The sequence below is a fragment of the Electrona antarctica genome, assembly GCF_951216825.1.
Source record: "Electrona antarctica genome assembly, chromosome: 17".
NCBI lineage: Eukaryota > Metazoa > Chordata > Actinopteri > Myctophiformes > Myctophidae > Electrona > Electrona antarctica.
In genome coordinates this window covers 1,724,559-1,749,008 of record NC_136798.1, presented here as the reverse complement: position 1 = coordinate 1,749,008, position 24,450 = coordinate 1,724,559, and the positions used below count along the sequence as shown (strand labels likewise).

At 42.0% G+C, this 24,450-nt stretch overlaps 1 protein-coding gene and 1 long non-coding RNA gene across 2 annotated transcripts in view; both read left to right on the top strand.

The window, feature by feature from the left end:
* The window catches only part of ylpm1 (YLP motif containing 1), a 35,904-nt gene extending 14,625 nt beyond the window's left edge, over positions 1-21,279 (top strand). Inside the window, exons 10-22 of the mRNA XM_079525874.1 lie at positions 583-757; positions 1,033-1,232; positions 1,800-1,951; positions 3,227-3,289; positions 3,564-3,683; positions 5,487-5,663; positions 5,754-5,837; positions 6,185-6,268; positions 7,433-7,525; positions 18,483-18,534; positions 20,019-20,137; positions 20,405-20,588; positions 20,974-21,279. Coding sequence (XP_079382000.1) covers positions 583-757; positions 1,033-1,232; positions 1,800-1,951; positions 3,227-3,289; positions 3,564-3,683; positions 5,487-5,663; positions 5,754-5,837; positions 6,185-6,268; positions 7,433-7,525; positions 18,483-18,534; positions 20,019-20,137; positions 20,405-20,551 — 1,466 coding nt within the window. The 3' untranslated portion in view covers positions 20,552-20,588; positions 20,974-21,279. The remainder of the gene's footprint in view (positions 1-582; positions 758-1,032; positions 1,233-1,799; positions 1,952-3,226; positions 3,290-3,563; positions 3,684-5,486; positions 5,664-5,753; positions 5,838-6,184; positions 6,269-7,432; positions 7,526-18,482; positions 18,535-20,018; positions 20,138-20,404; positions 20,589-20,973) is intronic.
* LOC306940731 overlaps positions 1-24,450 on the top strand; it is a 275,678-nt gene that overhangs the window by 223,128 nt on the left and 28,100 nt on the right. The gene's annotated exons all lie outside the window — the stretch shown is intronic.

Genomic DNA, 24,450 nt, shown 5'->3' with positions numbered 1-24,450 from the left:
CCCATGACCGCGCATCTAAAATCTGAATAATAATCTGAATAATCCGATCAGCGCGACCACCGTCACCATTGCTGTTTTGGTTAGAGGAAGCGGTCGTCGTCTTCTACAGCCAAATAGAATGTTGGTGAACGGTGGCGGTTGCTGAACTATCAGCGGGGGTTGAGTTAATATCCTTATTTGGTCATCTCCACAGGCTGTTACACAAAAGCAAAAATAGCCAAGCTACAAACTCACAACATGGCACGTTGTGAGCAACATGGCACGTTGTGAGCCTGTAGATCTGCTGTTTTCGGTCGGTTGAGGGTCGACCGAAAGGGTCCAATGGAGTTGAGAGGTTTTGTCCGAAGCACTTTTTACTACTTTACTTACTTATTTTCGAAACAACACACAGACGTAAAGGGTGTTCAATAGCACTGATTTATGCCAAAAAACCCTCAAAAATGGAGTTATGAGGTTTCCTCCCGACAGCAACGAATACAGTTTCCACCCGACAGTGACTATATGGATCTTCATGTTGTCCCTGGTGGTTGTTTTGGTTAGCCTGGTTTTACTGAATCTATTTCCTTTTCTCCTCCTGCATAGAGTCACTGGGTGGCAGAGACCCTTATGGCAGAGACCCTTACTACGACAGACGCTCGCCTGACCCTTACGAGCGCCGCTCGTACAGCAGAGAGAGAGAGTTGCACAGAGAAATGCCTCCTTCGGATTACGAACGAGATCGATTTGAGAGGGAGCGCTTCCACCAGAGAGATGAAAGGTATGAGACGTGAGACCAAACCCTTTGTCCAAACTGTTGGGAAGTATTATGCTACTTCGTGACATAATGTAACTTTGCTTTCTTTTCTTTTTGTCTTTATTTTATTTGCTTCTTTTATTTATTTATTCAAGCCCACAATCCATGGCTTTTGAAGAAAGGTAGTATATCACGTTGTGTCGCACGTTGTGATGAGTCAGCCATGTCTGTGTGCAAAGTAATGAACTAAACACGTTCGTTTTTGTTTTGTTTAAATGTAATCATGTGTATCTTCACAGACCTCCGCTGGGACCCCCAGCTCGCCCGGGCTACAGGGAAAGGGAGAGGGACCTAAGGGAGAGAGAGGGGCGGAACAGTCGAGACCGGGAAGATCGCTACGGAAGGTCTGGATACGACAGGCTCTCGCCCGAGCGGGGCTTACCCGAGCGCTTACCCGAGCGCGGACCGGATCGCTATGGCCACAGTTCCTCACCCTATCGTACGTTAACGTTCCCCGCCTGTTGTGAGACGTTCCATGCACGCTAGGGCATAAAGCAACTAGTTGACTATTCAACTAGTCGACTAGTAAATCCACTAGTTGACCATGTTGGTAGTAAGTAGTGGTACTACTTACTACTATCTCTCGATTTTGTAGGCCTCAAGATCAGGTAGATTATAATTATAGTCACCAATGTACACAGTTTATAAATACCGGTATACCAATATTTATTTACAAAAAAATATATATATCTTTTTTTTTTTTTACATAATAGGTAGTTAAACAACTAGTCGACTAGTAAACTAGTCAACTAGTAAAAATGACTAGAAGTGAATGCACGCACGCACGCACACACACACACACACACACACACACACACACACACAGCAGGGCATACGTGCACAGGGATGTGACTGATCCCGAGTACACTGTAGTCCTTGTTGTTCAGCTCCGTTTATTTCACGATTAGTAAAATGCATCAATGATAATGAATGATCTGTTTAGAATCAGAAACATGGCACGTAGAAAATGAGCTGCTTCTTTAATTTTATGTCAATGTCAACGCAGTGGACAGAAGAGGGTATCCAGAGGAGCGAGTGCCCGGCCCGGCGGCATCTCTTCCTCCACCTCAACCAGCACAGCGGGTCGAGAAGAAACCGGAGATCAAGAACATTGACGACATCCTCAAGATGCCCGGCAGATTATCTCGACCAGAGAGAGTATGTAATTATTATCACTGCAGCCATTGTTTACTCTTTGTATTGAACAACTTGATTGACCCATTTAGGCCTGATGTCGAAATAAAAAAAGTCTTCTGAAAGAATATATATATATATATTCAAAGATTTGTGCCGCATTTTTTGAAAAATAGCAGACCTACAAGCTCGTAGCGCGCCACTCGGTGGTGCGCTACGAGCTATGTAGATCTGCTATTTTTCAATAGCTAAAGTATAACATAATGCTTTAAAACACCAAAAGGGGTTCCCGTCCAGAATGGGTTGATAATACTGCAACGGGATGAACGAGTCAAAAGTCTTTGAGACACACATACGGGTATTTTGGGGACGGGCCGAATCATAACTTCATGGCGTGAAAACAACACTTGCCATTTGGAATTGCATTATGGAACGTACACATTTTATGTGTTTTCGTCATTATGGTGAAGTATTGTAGTGCAGGTGATTGAAAAATGGTGATTGAAAAATGAAAACGAGACCGCCGAATACAAACTAAACGAATACAATCATGTGATGTTGGCTCATAGAAAAATCTAGTCCACAATGGAAACAAAACTGTCCTTTGACATAGAACTGACTAATGTTGTGGTACTCGAGTCAGGTCTCAAGTCCACATTTTCATTTACTCGGTCTAGTCTTGGTCTCAGTTGTACGATTAGTCTCACACGTTACCGCAGTGAAATTTGTTCTCCGCATTTGACCCATCTCTCTTGGAGCGTGCGCCGCGCTCGGGAATCATTAGTTGATTTGACCCCCCAATCCAACCCATTGATGCTGAGTGCCAAGCAGGGAGGCATTGGGTCCCATTTTTACAGTCTTTGGTATGACCCGGCCGGGGATCGAACCCCCGACCTCCCCGTTTCAGGGCGGACACTCTAACCACAAGTCTTGCACGTAATTTGACTCGTTTTTGACTCGGTCTCGGACCAAGGGACTCTTCTCCCACCGAATGCACTCGACATTATAAGAGAGCTGTTGGTGCTTAGACAGCTATCTTGTTAAGTAACAAGAGTGCAGCTGACAGATGCGCCTGCATGTGTGTGGTTCTAAAACTGGCTGTTGCCATAAAAAGAATGGTCAGTCCTGTGTTGTGGTCAGTCCTGTGTTGTGGTCAGTCCTGTGTTGTGGTCAGTCCTGTGTTGTGGTCAGTCCTGTGTTGTGGTCAGTCCTGTGTTGTGTGTAATTGCATCAGGTATGAGCCTGTTTTGTCTTCTAGAAAATTATAAAATGTATTTTCTTTTCTCTTTTTTTTCTTAGATTGTGATCATAATGAGAGGGCTTCCGGGAAGTGGGAAAAGCCACGTTGCAAAGCTTATACGAGTAAGTAAAAAAGTCATAATGTAGCACAAAGGTAAGGAGTAAGGTTTACTGGGATGTTATTGTTCTAAGACAGACATTATAGCTTCTCTGAATGAACGATACACAATCTACTACATTTATAATTAATCTTTCCAAGACAATAATTATTGTTTTTGATGAGATCAGGTGTCTTTTTCATCTATCTAAAACATAAGCGATTTATCTTAGTATTAAGTAATGAGTTGCCTTTCTCAAATGCAATGTCTTTTTGTTTGGTTTGTTCTGTTGCGTTCAGGATAAGGAAGTAGATTGTGGCGGCGCCCCACCGAGGGTCATTGTTCTGGACGACTACTTCATGACGGAGGTTGAAAAGGTTCGGAAGGACCCAGACACGGGGAAGAAAGTCAAATCCAAGGTGTGTTCAGATTGAGAGTTCCCTTTTGGTGTTTTAAGCATTGTTATACTTTAGCTATTTAAAGGTGTGTTCAGATTGAGAGTCTTATGTTGTATTTTAAGTAACCCATTCAGGACGGGAACCCCTTTTGGTGTTTTAATGCATTATGTTATACTTTAGCTATTGGAAAATAGCAGATCTACAAGCTCAAAATGTGGCGCAAATCTTTGAATATATATATATATATATATATATATATATTAGAGCTGGGACTCGATTAAAATTTTTAATCTAATTAATTAGAAGCTTTGTGATTAATTAATCTCGATTAATCGCATTTTAATCGCATATCAATATTCAACCCGAGAACAGTGATAAACCTTTTTTTTCAAATGTTTTTTGGTATCCCAGTGAATCAATGAATAGTGACTACAGGAATCAGGATACCACTCATTTTCAACATTTTACTGTCATTAATATACCTTAGAGCTGTTGTGTGGAAATAATAAAAAGTCAACCCATTCTGTGTTGCCTAGAACTGGAGGTCTGAAAAAAATCAGTAACAGTAACAAGTAGATCTCAGTGACATCACAAAGCTGTACTTCATAGTGTTACTGTTTTTTGTCAGACCTCCAGTTCTAGGCAAAATGGGGTGACTTTTTATTATTTCCAGTTTTCCACACAACTCCATAGAAAAATGTTGAAAATGAGGGGTATTCCCCTTTAAGCAATACAACTTTTTTTTACAGATAACAGATAAACAAGTGCAGCAAGTGCCTATATAAAGTGACTATGAATACTCAAATGTGCTTTACATGGTGGGGCATGAGGAAAAAAAATAAAAACAACATTATTAGGGGGTAAACACTTAGACAAAGGAACAAAATAAAAAAACGGTGGAATGAACTAGCTGGGGAGTGCATTTCACATGGGGTTGGGGCAGACCATTGTCTGACCACGGACTTTCACACTTGCTGCTTCAGTATGTTTCGCATCGAGGACAGCTTGACAGCTTCGTGCTGTGGTGAAATCTCCGCGAGCCTCTGCAAGGCGTGCAAGCCTCTACTCTGCGAGACATGCTAAGCTGAAGCAGCTAGCATGGAAGCTAGCTCTGATCCATAGCTCTGGCTATGGACCAGAGCTAGCATGAAGCATGGAAGCTAACATTGGTCATATGGCTTATGGATCCGATTCCTTTCCCTCTGACATTGCACACAACCATGCTGCTATCCACGCGTCCATCCGATAGCTTTTAAATCTAAATGTCCCATCCACGGAGCAAACGTTTGGGTGTTATAAGTTGTTGTCTGACGGAGCTGTAGTGTACTGTGCCACTGGACTGCTGCTGCTGCTCCTCCCCCTGCCGTGCAAGGAGTGCAGCAGCCTAATGAGCCTAGAAATGCACCCAGTGAGAAACGTTCCGCCGTGAAAAAAAAAGGTGCGATTAAATGCGTTAATTTTTTTAACGCGTTAATTTTTCTGTAGTTAATTAATCTCAATTAACGCGTTAAAGTCCCGGCCCTAATATATATATATATATATATATATATATTCTTTCAGAGCGAACGTTTTTTAACCCGAATCTTTGCGATCTGAAACCTGAAACAAAATATTTTCAGATGGGGTTTAGCGGCCAATTACATATATAGTCCTTGACATGAAATTGTTTGAAACCACTTTCTGAAAACTGTCATGATTTAGAATACATTTTGTAGCATCTGGTTTCAGTCCTGGAATGGGTTAATTGGAGAACTAACTGTACATTAAAATAAATGTTGCATTATTATTATTGCCGTTAATTGGAAACTAAATAAATTCCTTCAGGAATTGGAGTATGAATATGAGCCAGAGATGGAGGAGACGTATCGCAGCAGCATGCTCAAGACGTTTAAGAAGACCCTCGAGGACGGATTCTTCCCCTTCATCATCATCGACACCATCAACGACCGGGTGAAACATTTCGATCAGTTTTGGAGCGCAGCCAAAACCAAGGGCTTTGAGGTGAGCGGTTTATTTATTTTTATTTGCATGAGTTTTTCTTTCAAATGTTATTTAATTTACTAAGGAGAATATCTCCCCACATTGTATTAGGTGTATTTGGCTGAGATCACTGCAGACTCCCAGACCTGTTCAAAGAGAAACGTCCACTCACGCACTCACAAGGATATATCCAAGGTTTGTACTGAACCGGGGCAGTGGTAGCTCAGGGGTGGAGTGGCTGGATGGCAACCGCAAGGTTGCCAGTTCGAACCCGGGCTCCCCCAGAGTTGGTGTCGAAGTGTCCTTGAGCAAGACACTGAACCCCTAATTGCTCCTGATGTGCTGGTTGGTGCCTTGCATGGTTTCCGCCGCCATCGGTGTATGAATGTGTGTGTGAATGTAATGCACAATCTATGTAAAGCGCCTTGGATAAAGGTGCTATATAAATGCACCATTTACCATTTAGATAACGGATTCATTTCTATAATGGTTCCTAAATGCAACATGCGCTTGGTTGGTTCATGGATTCCTTCTTTACACAGATATCCAACAACTGGGAGTCGTCACCTCGTCACATGGTGAGACTGGACGTCCGCTCCCTGCTTCAGGATGCTGCTATTGAGGAGGTGAGCTCTGCCACATTATATCAGTCTAGTCTACACTCAAACCAAGCTAGAGAAACCATGTTTCAACAACGAATGTTATGTTTGTAAAACAAACATAAAAAGCTACGTAGTAAGGCGAAGATGCATCCATACCGATGTCAATCGGTATGGATGCATCACCAGCCGGATTTGTAGAAACATTGTAGGAACAGCTTACATGATAATCCGCGGTACACATATTAGTGGTTTTTATGCTCAGAATGGCATACAGTACCATGTTTAGAGCTGCGCTAATCATGACGATCCTCCGGGGCGACCATCCACCACCTATAGGCCCTTCGCTAGGCTACAGATCCAGACTACATCACTTCCGGGCTCGGGCGGAAGTGACTCTTCTTCTCGGCTTATTTCGCGCATTTCTCTGGCACTGGAGCCACGATCTCGCCTAGAGGGCTGGGCAGGATTGTGTTAACCCGTTCTGGACGGGAACCCCTTTTGGTGTTTTAAGCATTTTGTTATACTTTAGCTATTGAAAAATAGCAGATCTACAAGCTCATAGCGCGGCACCGAGTGCCGCGCTACGAGCTTGTAGTTCTGCTATTTTTAAAAAATCGTGAAAATGTAGTGCAAAACTTTGAATATATATATATTCTGTCAGAGCGAACGTTTTTAACTCAAATCTTTGCAGATGGGGGTCGGCGGCTAATTGCATATATTTTTGGGGGTCCTTGACGTGAAAATGTTTGAGAACCACTGATTATAGAAACATAGGTTTCACAAAGACAAAGTGTAGTTCTATGTAGTTGGAGACTAACCCATTCTGGGCGGGAACCCCATTTGGTGTTTATAGCATTATGTTATACTTTAGCTATTGAAAAATAGCAGATCTACGAGCTTGTAGTTCTGCTATTTTTTAAAATGTGGCACAAATATTTGAATATATATTCTTTCAGAGCGAATGTTTTCAACTCAAATCTTTGCTTCTTGTGGGGGTCACTGGAACAACATATTTTCAGATGGCGGCCGGCGGCCAAATACATGTAATTCTGGGGGTCCTTGACATGAAAATGTTTGAGAACCACTGACATAGAAACATGAGGTTTTTCAGAAAGGGATTTAGAAGGCGTTTGTAGAATCGTAAATGGGTTTTAAGCTGCAGGCTAAAGTGAATGTTTGTATTTTCAGGTTGAAATGGAGGATTTCAATCCTGATGATCACGACGCGGAACCCGTACCCAAGAGAGAACCCAAGAGGGAGGAGGAAGAAGAGGGCGATATGGTAGGATAAGACAAACCCGTTTTGTCGTCACGTAGTTGTCAAACATTATGTTTCCACTGACCTTTTTATTCACATCAACAACAACCCATAGATTCACAACAAGACTCTTGTTATTTAGCTTGGTTACAGTGCAGGTTGAGGGACATTTACTTTGCTTTGTGATGATTGTCACTAGTTTGTTGTTGCCTTTTTGAACGTCAGCTGTAGCCTTTTGAAATAGGTTCCATCTCTCAGGTAATATCTAAGCAAACACAAACAAAAAACAGTAACCTTCCAAGGAGTTCTTCTTGTTGATAACATTAGAGCCTCATTCACACATGCACTGTAACCGGGAAGTTATCTAGACATTAACTGGTGGGGCTGTACATGTCCGACTCAGTAGGACCTGACATCCAAGGAACATTAGGCAGCCCAGCTCCCTGGAGCCAATTCTGTGTGTATGATGTCTGAGTGGACATGGTTTTAGTCTGGTGAATTTAAATTGAGCGTGTTGGAAGAGTTTCTTAGGTGTGTGGAGAAAGAATCGATCACTGAAAAACGGTTACCGTAATTAATTCGGCAGGTTTGCAAATTTGCGTTTTAGGTTGGTTTCTGTGGATCACAGAATCAAATTTCTGAGATCAATGGGCGCATGAGTGAAACATCGTTAAAACGCAAACGACGTCTCTTTCCTACCATAGTTGGGTAAACTTGTCTGTACATAGAGATTATTTATTCAGCTTGGAGGACGGCTCGATTCGATGAAATGTAGGAAGTGGCTTGTTGTCTACGTTAAGACCTACCATGGGAGGAAAGATGTTTGTGTTTTGCATCATGGGTGCATCAATGGGAGACTGCGTGTCAAGCAGTTAAATTAATCTGTCGTGTTCTGTGGACGGAAATATATATAATAATTTGTCGCATTTGATCCTCAAATCTTCCTCGCGCTGGGAGTGACACGTGCCTCTCCCCAGACACAGCAGCTCGGCTAATAACAGGCTAAAAAAGGAGTGTCTGTTTTTACTAAAAAACGCATCCGAAACGGACATTCTCCTGTTGCGTGCTACATGTATGAAAGGTCATGTCCTCCTGACATTAGAGGTCTTCGGGTAAGCCCGAGATCCGAAAACACCCGGGATCCGAATCTGAACCCGTCCGGTTCCAACCACAAGAAGTGACTCGCGGGCCGGTTCGAAGCCCCTATCGTATGTCTTGGGGGGCTCGGGTAATCTAAAAGTGAAATGACGGTTCCACTAATATCTGAGTCACAGCTGTCAATCACCCCCATTTACTGTGAAGTGTGAATCTTCGTGAGCCATGCAAACGATAAACCGTGACAGACTGAAGCTACTAACTACATTCAAACCTGGATAGTTCGAGCGGCGCGATTACATACAAAGTCAATGCAAAGACGAGATGTCATGACGGCCAATGCGCCTGATGAAACAATACACAAACCTTTTGCAAAGAAACAAGTGACATAGTAGCAGGAATTATGTTAAATATATTGAACCGAGTGTTTTCCAGCTCAGCTGTAGATGTGTTTTGAGGTACAAATGAACGAGCGGGTCCATTTGGTTACACTTCCACAGTTACTGTGTACTTTCTGTTATATCAATAATTATCAAAAATATAATGCACCACTTGCGGGAGTAGGAAGAGAGCTACAGATCTCGCATGGAAGGGAGTGAGTGAGTTACCAACGCTCACCTGCGGCGACCAGAAACTAATTTATGTTCAGGTCTGAATGCACCTTAAGAGTGCTCGTTTTTCTTTTGTACAACAACGAGAAAGAGCCTCGGGTCGCTGGGTTTTGTACGGGTGGATCCGACATCTCTCGTTGCTGCTCGGGGTTGGAACTCATATTCTATTATATTCTATTCAACTAGTCGACTAGTAGTTCCACTAGTTGACCTCGTTGGTACTAGTTAAGAAAAAAAAAGCTCCCGTTTTTGTAGGCCTCAAGATCAGCTAGATTAGTCACCAATGTACAGTTTTTTAAATGTACCAAATATTAAAATAAAGTATTTTTGTTTTTTACATAATAGGTAAAAACAACTAGTCGACTAGTAAACTAGGCAACTAGTCAACTAGTAAAACTCACTAGAAGTGAAAGCCCTAATTTGAGGTAGGTTGTCGGTCTTATGACAGTCGGACCAATAGTAGTAGTAGTTTGTTTACTTATGTAAAAGTATTAATACTGCAATGTAGAAGTACTCTACTATTACAAAAATGTACTTGAGCAAAATGTACAAAAGTATTGGTATCAAAATGTAATAAAAGTACCAAAAGTAGAAAGTACTCATTCTGCTGAATGTTTCTCAAGGTTCAAAGGTATAAAAATCCTTTGGAAATAGCTTGTGGCTATTTTCAAATGGCCGAAATGTATATAGGGTTGAAGTGGTTACTGTACGTTTTGAAAATAATGTACAATGTCTACAAAGTAACTATAGTAACTAAGGTTTTCAATTAATTGTAGTGGACTAATATTATAATACCATATTTGCCTCTGAAATGTAGTGGAGTAAAAGTATTGAAATATGGACACACTCAAGTAAAAAGTACCAGCAGCGGACTGACCTCTTGCTTCCTTCTATGCATGAGGAATCCAAGCTGCTTCTTTTCACCTGACAGGGGAGCGTTTCCCTGTGCGCGTGGAAGGAACACGGTATTCCGACCAGTTCCTTTCCCCTCCATCAGGCGCCCCGGCTGGCCAGGGGGAGGTAGTTTAGAGACCAGGATTACTGCATGTTTTTTGTGAGACGGTACCTACCCTAGGAGACACGGGGAGACCATGTGAGGGTACCTACCCTAGGGGACACGGGGAGACCATGTGAGGGTACCTACCCTAGGGGACACGGGGAGACCATGTGAGGGTACCTACCCTAGGGGACACAGGGAGAACATGTGAGGGTACCTACCCTAGGGGACACGGGGAGACCATGTGAGGGTACCTACCCTAGGGGACACGGGGAGAACATGTGAGGGTACCTACCCTAGGGGACACAGGGAGAACATGTGAGGGTACCTACCCTAGGGGACACAGGGAGAACATGTGAGGGTACCTACCCTAGGGGACACGGGGAGAACATGTGAGGGTACCTACCCTAGGGGACACGGGGAGAACATGTGAGGGTACCTACCCTAGGGGACACGGGGAGAACATGTGAGGGTACCTACCCTAGGGGACACGGGGAGACCATGTGAGGGTACCTACCCTAGGGGACACGGGGAGACCATGTGAGGGTACCTACCCTAGGGGACACGGGGAGACCATGTGAGGGTACCTACCCTAGGGGACACGGGGAGAACATGTGAGGGTACCTACCCTAGGGGACACGGGGAGACCATGTGAGGGTACCTACCCTAGGGGACACGGGGAGAACATGTGAGGGTACCTACCCTAGGGGACACGGGGTGAACATGTGAGGGTACCTACCCTAGGGGACACGGGGATAACATGTGAGGGTACCTACCCTAGGGGACACGGGGAGAACATGTGAGGGTACCTACCCAAGGGGACACGGGGAGAACATGTGAGGGTACCTACCCTAGGGGACACGGGGAGAACATGTGAGGGTACCTACCCTAGGGGACACGGGGAGAACATGTGATGGTACCTACCCTAGGGGACACGGGGAGACCATGTGAGGGTACCTACCCTAGGGGACACGGGGAGAACATGTGAGGGTACCTACCCTAGGGGACACGGGGAGAACATGTGAGGGTACCTACCCTAGGGGACACGGGGAGAACATGTGAGGGTACCTACCCTAGGGGACACGGGGAGAACATGTGAGGGTACCTACCCTAGGGGACACGGGGAGAACATGTGAGGGTACCTACCCTAGGGGACACGGGGAGAAGTATACTTACTTTTGATGACCCCATGGCCGTTCCATTAGTGCCGCCTTTTGGCCAAAATATCTCATTATCAATAGATGGATTTACATAATCTTTGACATGCACACAGTTCTCATGTGTACCATGGGTGCTGTTGGATAGTAAGTGCTTTTCAAAGTGGCCTCGGACGTTTTTATTTCCAGGGAGAAAAAAAAAAGTCTGGGGCCGCTTCAATTCCACTTCAATTCGGCATACAGTAGCGCAAACGTCGTTCACTCTCTGCTGATTTCTGATCGTCTGCACCTTTGTTAAAAACGCACACACACACACTCCTCTCTCTCTCTCTGTCGCTCTAATTAATTAGTCATGTCGCGCAGCTGCTTGCATTCTGCATTCTCTGCATTCTCCCGGCAGATCCTGCCGGGAGCTGCCTATGCCATAGAAAGCATAGGTGAGTTCCAGTCTAGTGGTCCGAGGACCATCAGTGGTCCTTGAGGGGGTTCCAGGTGGTCCCCAGCTGCTAAATGATGGAGAGTTGGTAATCAAATGGACCCTTAAAGATCTTTAACTCTTATCTAGAGTTAGATTAATGTTAAACATCTGCATTACTTAATTTACAAGATGTCTACACTATTAGAGTGTAGATTTTTATTTTTTTATTTTTTATCCTGTTATCTCTCCTTTGGTACCACATCAAAATCGTATCCAACAACAACAAAATATTCTTTAGATTTGGGTCTGCGAGGCTAAATCTCATCAAATGGTGGTCCGTTGCTCAAATGATGAATAAATAATGGGCCTTGATTTGAAAAAGGTTGAAAAGTAAAAACCACTGGGTTAGTTCATGGTCTTTGGAGCAGCTCTAGATTGTGCTAAACTTTTGACATTCTGTCTTTTAGCTAAGGGAGAGACTTCATATTCACCAATTAAAACTGCAGTACAATTTTATAGAAATGAGCCTGAATACTATTTTAGGGTAAGTTTTCCCTAAATATAGACCGCCTCTCCCACAGCCTGTGATATAATACACTCACTGCAACGTCGATGCCTAATGTGTGCTTCACACCCATAGCCCTATTTTGTCACGAAGAGAAGAAAATAGAATTTGATCAATGTGTGGCGGTCCATGTTTGACGTGCTGAATTCTTTCTGTAGCTCACACAGTAGCCTCGGAAACCCAGACGTTTTTATTTCCAGGGAGAAAAACAAAGTCTGGGTCCGAGTCCACTTCAATTCGGCATAGAGTAGCGCAAACATCGCTCACTCTCTGCTGATTTCTGATCGTCTGCACCTTTGTTAAATTGACACACACGCACACATGTACACACACACACACTTCTCTCTCTCTCTCTAGTCTCATGTCGCGCAGCTGCGCATAGTTTCTCCCGGCGGATCCTGCCGGGAGCTCACCTATGCCATAAAAAGCATAGGTGAGTTCCAGGCTACTCACACAGTGACAGTGACGTTCTGAGCACAGTGACACTTCATTGGCCAGCTACTGCCATCATCCATAGGGTTGATATTGTAAGTTATCAGCTCTAGGGTTACTTGACGCCCACACAGTCCTTTTATTACTCCCCTCACCCAGGGGCAAATAAAGGCCTCAACAGATCGAGTTGTAAGCCTCATTCTGTTTTGCACGAATACCACAGAAGTTTGACATCCATTTGTAAAAGAGTGCATCTGACCTGCCCACCTATAGTTAACTGATTGGTATTAATTAAGTCAGCCGTACACTTTTGATGCCTGCCTTGCCCGCCTTATACAACAAACTGCCACACAACTCACTGCTGGTAGTACATTTTCTCCCCACTAGAGGGTGCTTGTGTTCACTAATTAACAACCTCTGCCTACAGTAGTACTGAATGTGTGTGGGCTCAGGCTGCAGATATGTGTGATGATCCCACAATATCCTGTGATGAGCCCAGGGCTCAAAATTAACCTTTTTAATTGGTAGCAGTAGCACTGGGGCTACCAATTTCTGAATAGACGTCACTCGCTCATCCCCTGGTTCTGCCTGGTTCACGGAAGTAATTTCTCTATGGAGAATAACATGGGCTCGTCTTAAAATCGTTTCATATAAGCGTTGTGGTCCAAAAATAAACAAGCTGTCTCCGCGTTATTGTCAGGGAGGTGTCTCTGTATCGTCAGTCACTCATATAATGATAGTCTGTTTCTAGTGAAAATGTAACTAATTCAGTAGCAGTAACAATAGCGTTTTCTCTCAGTCAGTTGATTCTTCATATATATACGAGTGAAACGGCCAGGATGACATGTTTATTTTTCAAACACAGTTCATATATGAGGCGATCTAAAATCCCCCTATGGGGATTACAATGCAAATAAAAAGTCCCACGACAGTTTTGGTTGCACTACAGCAATGTCAGTAATGTCAAATTGGGGGGTCCTTGAAATTAAACGGGTTGAGAATCATTGCTAGAGCCGTAAAAACCTTCTCTTATGGCTGACATATCTTTTCAAATGGGGGTCCTCGGGATAATTAGTGTGAATTTGGGGGTCCGTGACGTGAAAAGAACCACTGGTCTAATACAGTGGCTCCCAAACCTTTTCAGCCCGTGACCCAGAAGAGACATTTTACGTCTCCCCAAGTGCAGATCTACAAGCCCATAGACCTGTCGCTTCGCACCATGTTGTGAGCTTGTAGATCGGCTATTTTCACTACTACTTAAACATTTGTTTTCCAATTTATGGAGTTTCTTAGATTTTAGGGAAAAAAATAATTATTTGTTTTTAATCCATGACAAATTTCCATGTCTAATTCATTCCTTCAAAAACTCAAGATTACATGATTGATTGATTCTTTATTTAAGTGTCATGCTTCTGAAGAAGCCCAGCCCATATGGATTTACAGGACACTTTTTACAGTTTACATGAACAATTACAATAAACCGACATGACGGTTTGCAAACAATGATCAAGTGAATACCAAACTGACACTCCAGATCCTTACGAGGCAGATTACATAATATATAACATAAAATAAAATACACCATTAGGCCTGTGACAGGAGACACATGTACCTACTTGAAGATCAGGGATTGTCTTCTACTCCAGGCTCTAGAAACAAACAAACATGTCCACAATTGAAACATTTCAATTGTGGACATGTCCTGTCCTAGGAAAAAGCAATATACTTGGAAAATATTTCTCCTAACATTTCTTAACAGGAACTCAACCATTTCCGTTCTCTAAAACCCAGTTGAGCAACGGCTAAACTGACTAGCTAAACTTATTTTTGGCAGTTTTTTTTTTTTTTTTTAATAAATAGTTAAGATAGTTTTTTGACAACAGAAATCATTTTATAGAATATAATGTCAGAACCTTTGTATGGTTCCTGCAGATCTCTTATTAACATTTGTTTGGTGCAAAATATACACTATTAAAACACACACATGCACACACACACACACACAAATGCATGATTACACACACACACACACACACACACACACACACACACACACACACACACACATGCATGATTACACACACACACACACACACACACACACACACACACACATACATGCATGCATGATTGCACACACACACACACACACATGCACGTTTGCACACACACACAAACACTCGCAGTTGAATGTGGCTCGTTCCCCCAAACCACCAGAAAGCAGAGAAAGGTGGGAAGGTGTAACGCAGACACGTAGAAGGATGATGTCGCTGTTTGATGACATGGCATAGAGTGGTCCAATGATGTGCCTGAATGATGAGTTTTATATTAACCCATACTGGGCGGGAACCCCTTTTGGTGTTTTAACCATTATTTTAAACTATCTATTGAAAAATAGCAGATCTACAAGCTCACAAGCGCGGCAATCGAGCTTGTAGATCTGCTATTTTTGAAAAATCATGAAAATGTGGCACAAATCTTTGAATATATTCTTTCACAGTGAACGTTTTAACTCATATCTTCGCTGGAACTACATATTTTCAGATGGGGATCCGCAGCCAAATACAGATAATTCTGGGGGTCCTTGACATGAAAAAGGTTGAGCAGTGCACCACTGACATAGAAAGTAGAAACATGAGGTTTTTCAGAAAACTGTTCGGATTTAGAAGACATTTTCTGGTCTAAAGGACTGTAGCAGAACAAGCTGGTGATGAGATTGAAGCCGACTTCGAGGTTCTTTATTAAATCAACGTGAAAACTAAAAACAAGCACAAAACCCACATAATCAATATAAATTGTCTCAAACAAATACAGTTTCCACATGACCAATAAAAGGTGCGTGTCTCAAAAAAACACAAATTAATACCTTATGGAAAAGTACCAACCACAGCAATAAAATGACAATCACCTTATTCCTTCTTCCAGCTAGGTGCAATGCTACTACCAGGGGTCCCTGCAGTAGCATGGCGTCACTCTAACCATAAGAAAGCCAATAAATCAAAAAATTACAATCCAAACGGTCCCATAAGTCTTATTTTTCAGCACTCACTTTGCTCCATTTGGCGGTCCGTTTCCATCCCTTTCCTCAGACAATGTTCAACGTTCATTCTTTTAATTCTCTAAACTCGTTTCCAAACGCATGAGAAGCAAACCTTTCCTCTCAAACTCGTGCTTTAACCGTCATAGTGGCCCCCAGTGGCGTGAGTGTGCTTCCGGTGAGCCTGAGTGTGCTTCCGGTGAGCCTGAGTGTGCTTCCGGTGAGCCTGGCCCCCAGTAGCGTGAGTGTGCTTCCGGTGAGCCTGCACAACCTTCCAGAATAAATAAATTAAGCATTTCACTAAACCACTTTTCAACCTATCTTCATATAATTGGTCCTCACTAATGTTCATGATTTTCTAGTCGATCTTGTGTCTCATAGGAGGGCTGTGGGCAGATGTATTTATCTATTAATATATATATTTAGATTTGTATTATCGTGAGAACGATGGCTTCCATTTTCCCATTGCCTGCCGTTTCTATTTGGCTTGGATTCCCCATTGATGATGTCACTGGTGGATGGGTTTCTGAACTGCCCACAGCCTGAGTAGGAAAGAAATTGTGGTATTTTTATCATTAGTGAGGACCAATTATATGAAGGTTGAAATGTGGTTTAACCCATTCAGAACGAGAACCTCTTTTGGTGTTTAAGCATAATGTTATACTTTGGAAATTGAAAAATAGCAGATCTACAAGCTCATAGCGCGGCACCGTGTGCGCGCTACGAGCTTGTAGATCTGCTATTTTTGAAAAATCGTGAAAATGTGGTACAAATCTTTGAATGTATATTCTTTCAGAGCGAATGTTTTTAACTCAAATCTTTGCTTCCCCCATCTGAACATATTTTCAGATGGGGCCGGCGGCCAATTACATATAATAATTCTGGTGGTCCTTGACAGCTTGAGAACCACTGACATAGAAACATAGGTTTCTCTGAAAACTGCCATGATTTAGAAGACATTATCGTCGCAGAGAACAGAGATCTATATTTGCCTGATGAAGACCTTGTAGGTCAAAACGTGGCAATTGACTTAATAAAGTAAGTCTCGGAGCTCTAGAAACTAGTGTTGCAGAGGTTTTTTCTCCTCTTTGATATTTGTAGAATCGTCCTCTGGTCTAAACGCTTTAACTGTACAATATGTGAAGACATCGAGGGTGGGATAATAAGGCCTAGACCCTAGACCTAAGGCAGAGTACTTATAAACAGTCTGGGCGAGTTGGGAGGCAAGTGGAGTGCTGTAAGCTCCATCCTAGCAAACAGACATCACGTTGTGACCCTATTCTGATTCTGGTAGTGGGATGGATGACACCTGGAGTGCTTTGTTGTTTCATAACCACACTGTTACGCAGTAAACTTTAAAAGGCGGAGAGTTACAGTTTAACAAAGCTGAGCTTTATAATAGTGTTGAATGTTGCAGAGCTGGAATGCAGTTGTGGATTCATTAGTCAAATAAATGGTCAACTCATAGTGGAGCTTGTAATGATGGGAACAACATTTTTGAAAGCAAGAAATGGATCTCATTTCTATGGGAGAAAAAGGGGTTAAATGTAATGGTACTCTTGTGGTAGAGCGTTGGTGAGTCTGTACAGCTTGTCCAGTCCAGGCCTACTTTTCTATGACACATAGTTCTGGAAGAGATTTTGAAGGTCTGGTTAAAAAAACGAACCAGTATTTAATGTGTAAAATCCATGATATTTACATTAGAATGAATGAGCCCGGCTGGAAAGTGTCCCAAGTGGGAGTGTCCCAAGTGGGAGTGTCTAAGTGGGAGAGGGCGGGGCTTAGCTATAGGTGAACATTCATGATCCCAAGAGGATCATTGGGTTTGGTGACCCAACATGACCTTTTCCTCTTGCTCCAAATCAAGCCACACATTCAAAACTGGCAAACTGTATGTAGGCCTTGGCGGAGGTGTGCACTCTACCTACCTATGTGCATTCTTGTTCTTTCTGATTTACGCCATATTTTGTTTTAACCCATTTTGGGCGGGAACCCCTTTTGGTGTTTTAAGCATTATGTTATACTTTAGCTATTGCAAAATAGCAGATCTACAAGCTCATAGCGCGGCACCGAGTGCCGCGCTATGAGCTTGTACTGTAGGTCTGCTATTTTTGAAAAATTGTGAAAAAGTGGCGCAAATTTGGAATATATATTCTTTCAGAGCAAACGTTTTTAACTCAAACCTTTGCTTCTGGGGCGGTCCCTGGAACAACATATTTCCAGAATGGGGTCAAATGTGTGGCCAAATACAGATAATTCTGGGGTCCTTGACATGTAAAAGGTTGAGCACCACTGACATAGAAACATAGGTTTTTCTGAAAACTCAGGATTTAGAAGACATTTATATAATCGTTCCCAGGTCTAAATGGGTTAATCATATTATCTTTATCAAGGCCTTAGTTTGGACATATATAAGCTTCTCTTCAGCTTACAAAGGAATCATAACATCAAACCTGTTTGCATGTCTGTGTTTAACTCTGACGCCTACCGTTGTAATTGTCATAGCAGTGTCATTCCTGTTGTGATATTTTAACCTGTCAAAGTAATTCTCCTTTTTTTAAATTGTGTTTCCTATGCTCTCTCTCTCTCTCTCCTCCCTCTCCATTATCCCCCCAACCCCTTAATCATTCATACGTTTAACTGTTGCAGTGTTTCTCTGTATAATATAGGCTTACATTCCAAAAAGCAAATGGGAGATGGACACTTCTGAGGCAAAGCTTGGTAGGTATTCCCTGTTTACATGTGTTTACTAACCCATAACTGCCATAACATTTTAGAAGACTTTCTTTCCCCCTGAGTCAATTTCAGTTTGACATGATTTGATTTATTTATGTCACAGTACGATTGGAAAACCAGATAAATGTGCACTCAGTTTCGTCGTTAAGAAGCGTGCCGTCAGAAGGTGACCTATGGGGCGGCGGTGGCTCAGGGGTAGAGAGGCTGGATGGTAACCGCAAGGTTGCCAGCTCGAACCCAGGCTCTCCCAGACTTAAGTGTCGAAGTGTCCTTGAGCAAGACACTGTAAAGGCGCTATATAAATCCACCATTTACATGAGCCACGAGAGGCACCACCGAGCGAGTCGCCGTACCGAAAGTTGCGATGCCGCCGACGCTGCGCAAGTCTGACTTATGTTCCGATAGTGACAGCATCGTAATTCATCGCCCTCTAGTGTCGATTACACGGATCGAGAAAACTGCTACACTCTTTCAATCTGACTGGTCTTCCAATCGTACTGTAACATTTATATTTCTACATGTTTTGATTTACATACTAGATTTTTAAGATGATATCTGGCCACACGTCTACACCGTCCAGTATCTGGACAACTTAATGCAACATATGGTGTGTTTTATATACATCTGTGTTGTGTGTGACCTTCCCCAGTGTTGTGAATAATGCCTTTTGTATCCCCTGTTTCACTGCCACTCCAAGACATCTGCACTGCAGTGACTTGTTCCAAGCATGTGGCAGCATTTACATTTTAAAGATGGAGTGCCATGATTTTTTTTATGTGGACGTACCACCCCCACCTGTTCATTAAGTATGCCTGGTTTGCCTGGTGGGTAGCGATCCACCTGAACTGAAGCCGTGCCCACAGCTGCTGTTGTATGATAGTGTGATGTCACTATATCAATGTTTTTTTCATTGGCACGTTTGACTGTCAAGGTTTCAGCCTCGGGGAAGAAATCCTAAATACAAAGACATTATTGCACATGACCACACCAGGGGGTCTAATGAAGTACCGTCACCTCATAAACAAATGTAAAACTGGGCAAAAAAATACTAAAATCACGGCACTCCATCTTTAAAAATGACAATGGAAAAATTATTCCAAATTTTGCTCACATTTCTGTCACATCTTGAATTGAACATATTTGATACAAAACAATAATTCAGTTTTTATGTAAATGAGATACACTGAATTTAATATATTTTTGTTTAACAATGTTTCAGACCAATTATTAAAGGCCTGTCAGAATATTCAAGGTTTTTATTGGCACATACAGTACAGCAAGTAGCAACAATGTGAAAACATTGTGCTGCAAGCTTTATGGATAAGAACAGAGGTACCCTGTTCTGGAAATCTTGTTAAAAAAAAAGGCTTGTCATTAATTCAGAAGATGCAATGCCAGGTCAGGGAATTACAGTATCTTGTCATGTGGAGCTGGAAGGTAACCTGGACACACCATTCTTTTTGATAAAGACAAGTTGGACGGTCTGATGGGTGGCGGGAAGAGGAAGCGTGAAGACGCTGAAGACATGGACCCCTTTCAGCTGCCGGACGACTACGCTACCCGCATGTCCGAACCGGGCAAGAAAAGGGTAAATGGAATGGAACACAAGTCTTGCATCACAATCTTTGATCGCTTTATAATGAGATAACGAATGAAAACTGAAAAAAGGCAGCAGAGCCGAAACGTTTTGTCTGTTGATGTATACTTGTCTACTGAATCATCTTGAGTTCAGTCCCTGTTTGTAGTGATGTGTTGTTGTCAATAACTGCATATGATACTCTTAATATGAAATATGAACATTAAGCAGCAGAACCATATCAATTTCCTGCTCATGACGCGCTGTGGCCTCTTCTAGGTGCGATGGGCTGATCTTGAAGAACAGAAAGAGGCCGATCGAAAGCGAGCCATCGGCTTCGTGGTGGGTCAGACGGACTGGGAGAGAATCACGGATGAGACCGGCCAGCTTGCTCAGAGAGCACTCAATCGTACTAAGTATTTTTAAGAAGAAAACATCACTCTTTTGTCTTTGTCATATAAAGGTATGTATCATATTCTACTAAAATACACAATCAATTTATAGTAGAACTTAGTGTTTGGTAGTAAAAGGCAGAACAGTATGCAACTGACTGTGCAGTTCAGAGTAATTTTTTTAAATTTCTAACTACTGTTTTTTATCTAGTTACACGCGTAATGATGTGTTTTTTCCAGCTACATTCCTACATGTATGTAGCTACATTCCTGTATAATGACAATATGCCATTTCATGTTAAGTTAATCTGATAGCAGAGTAAAGTATCTTAAGCGTAATTGTTATCTATTTGAATTGAATGCCTAAAGTCTAGTTGAGTTGAATACCAACATTTGCAATTCGAACAAATTCAATACAAATGTTTTCAATTATTTTTCTTCTTTTGTTTCCTGCAGGTATCCAGACTGTGAATACTCGTGGATGAACTGCTCATGGAATGGAACACTCATCTGGAAGAAGTTACTTTTCAAAAATTCAAAGATTAATTTCAGTGCTGGGTATGCAGTAAAAGATTTACTTTTTAAAATGAATGTTCCTGATATCGACTTTATAGTTTTTCATTTTCCGTGCTTTTGGCTACGCGTATTGTCGTATCCAGTCGTATTTGCGTTGTTGTTTTACACTGTTCTAGGTATTCCTGTAGCAGCAACCGTGTCTTTCATTCTCAAATAAGAAATAATAAAGTTTTACAAAATACCTTATCTGGAGTGTCTTGTCTGAGTGGTCATTGAGCTTGACCAGCCACATCTGAGTGGTTATTGAGCTTGACCAGCCACATCTGTGTGAAGCTCTGAGTGGTCATTGAGCTTGACCAGCCACATCTGTGTGAAGCTCTGAGTGGTCATTGAGCTTGACCAGCCACATCTGTGTGAAGCCTGAGTGGTCATTGAGCTTGACCAGTCACATCTGTGTGAAGCCTGGCAGATAGTGCTTAAAAAGCAGTGTTCTGTACTGGGTCTGGCAATGTGCAACTGTGTCACAATTGGCTTTTTGAGTGGTGCAACCACTCCTATAGACGGCTATGTGTGTGGCTGGGTCCCTGGGTCTGTCCCGGTGTCCCTGGGTCTGTCCCTGGGTCTGTCCCTGGGTCTGTCCCTGGGTCCCTGGCTGTGTCGGAGCATGAAAATAGCGTTATAGCGTTTGTTTACCACCAGGTGTCACTGTTGCACAGCCTAACACACAGACACACACAGGTCAGGGAGGAGGGCTTGTACAGTACAGTACAGCACCACTCACTTTAGACGGGACTGACCCCCCCCCCCCCCTTTTTTATATAGTGACATTACCAGGTACCAACACTAGCCAATAGCAGACGGCCTATTCAGTAGCCTGCTTTAAACCAATATTGTCGGGTTTTACACAGATTTGGGTATGGTGTTAGGTAACATGGTTTTAAGAAGGTTGTATATCAGCCCATTTGAAAGATTATTTTTTTATTGATGCCACAAGTACCTTTTCATTATATATTCGTTGCTGTCGGGAGGAAACCAGCTAACTGCATTTTGTCTGTTTAAAAAAACAGACTTGAACCAATGGAAAGTATTAAAAAATGCTTTGGACTAAACCTCTTAACTCCATTGGACCCTCAAACTGTCTGCTACAACAGCTAACTCCACCACCTCTCCCCCTCATGCCAGTAATTGACAATATATAATAAAGTCACAGATCAAGAAAACATCTTGCACCCAGCCTATTAATTAAGGTGTATGGATGTGTGTGTCTTGGCTGTTTTTCAGCCTCCTCTGCCACAATATATAAAGTCAACACCAACTTCTTCATTTCCTGAAAAGTGTATATTTTTCATTTTCTGAAAAATGAAAACATTTGAGTTACGTGGTTTCTTCCCGAGTAGAGTTATAGAAGCTGTAACAATTTGTGAAGAAGCTGAAATGAGTCTGTTCCTGATAAATTATGTATACAATTAACTCTTCAGTATTGTCTGATCTTTAGCCAATTGAATTGAGCTTATTCAGCCTCATGTCAGAAAGTCCTGTATCGTTCTGTCTGGGTAGTTAAAATACAGTAAAATCAATATGAAAACTTGTGACTCTGAAAAGGCACTCTGAAGAGCATGCTGACATTAGCCTTCTGTTAACTTTCACCCAATAACTACATGTCATTTATGGGAGTTTCTGAAATGGGGACTGACTGAGCCATTATCTGCTGTCATTACAGTGGACGGCAATATTCAGTTTAACGTCCTCCCAGTACTATTAGTATTCACTGTGACATTGCTTTATGGGGCGACGATTGTGTGTTCCAGAAAACGGATCAGACGTAATGTGAGTCGAGGCTTAATGGGGTTTTCTTTATTTCGACAATACTGCCAAATGTTGCCAATACATCCGGCCTCATGCAGAGACCAGTACCCAAAGCTGTGGACTTTCATGATACAAATCCACATTGTTACATATTTACTCTTAAGAATTGTATAGTGAATTATCATATTTTGCATGTTTTTTTTTTGTTCCAAAAGTCCAGGACATCTTGCAAAATGTCAAAATTATTGGATTGGAGTAATACTGTAAAAACGTTTATTACCTACTATCAACCACTATCAACATGTTAACACAGTTAACAGTACAATTTAACAGATTTTGGTTACAGGAAAATGTTCCTTTGTATATCCATTCACTGAAGTATTGTGTAGCAGCAGCCCTCTGTGGCGTGGTCAGAACTGCTGAATATATGTTGGATCAACGGCTGACTACAAAACGAGCACCATGCGTGAACCTTTGTCGGGATGTACACATATATTATGTAGTGAGCGTTCCAATATTTGAGATGTTTTTTCATCTTAAATGACAGTGTAAGGATGCAGCATTTTCACTTCACTTGTAGTTTTATTGTGACATTTGTTTCTGTGAAATTACTCTTCGACTTTTTCCATGACATGAGTTGTTCGTTCATTCTGTGTGAGTGCACACCGAGTTACTAATGTATTACTACACTTTCTCCAAGCAATTTTAGCTGTCATGCCTTTACCTTTACCTGCTGTATGAGAATAGTTGACACGAAGGGAGGGAAAAAATACAGTCATGTTCATAAATGACAAGAGAAACCGAACGCCAACAGTTAAAGGCTCAAAACCAAATATTTCAGAGATACTCAAGACAAGAACTTCAGGATCATAAATGGGCCAACATTGATGCTGGGATAAAGGCAGATGAAGCAAGGAACCGTATTTAATGGTGAAAGAAGACCTCGCATGTTTGATTAATATCAGGTGAGCAGTGTAAAGACTTAACGGGTAAGTTTGAAGAAGAAGAGGGAGGTTCTAATTCAAAATATAATTATTTTTGCATTCTGTAAGAACAATTTTGCACGCAATATATTCATCGTTATTACATTTGCTTTATTGTGAACACTTTGTTATTAAATCTTTTTTTTCCTTGTGTGATGTGTCATTTTTTATGTATTCTATTACTGTGTGTGTGTTGTGTGCTCTTAATGTTGACTCGTGTGGAGTATAATGGCATGTGATTTTGTTTTTCCCCCTTTCTTTTGTGCCTCTAGAGAAAGCAAGTGACTTTCTAACACTTGCTCTAGTCTAGATGGAAAGAACACTATTAAAATAATCACATGCAGTCATGATAGCTAAACGGATTCTGATGTAAATGTGGCACCCTTAACACAACTGCATTTGATGCTTTTTAAACATTTTAGCACCGGTATTCAGTAACTCCAATCGTACACTTGAAACAACTGCTACTTTTGCTGGGATAATTTCAGCCATATAGCAAGAATGCATTGTTTAATTGCACCGACCCATCACATGTTTACAATTCTGACAATTCGAAAGGAAAGGACTTAATGTACTGCCTTCATATTGTTTATTAGGTACATTTGGGCCATTACGATTATAGGTGTGC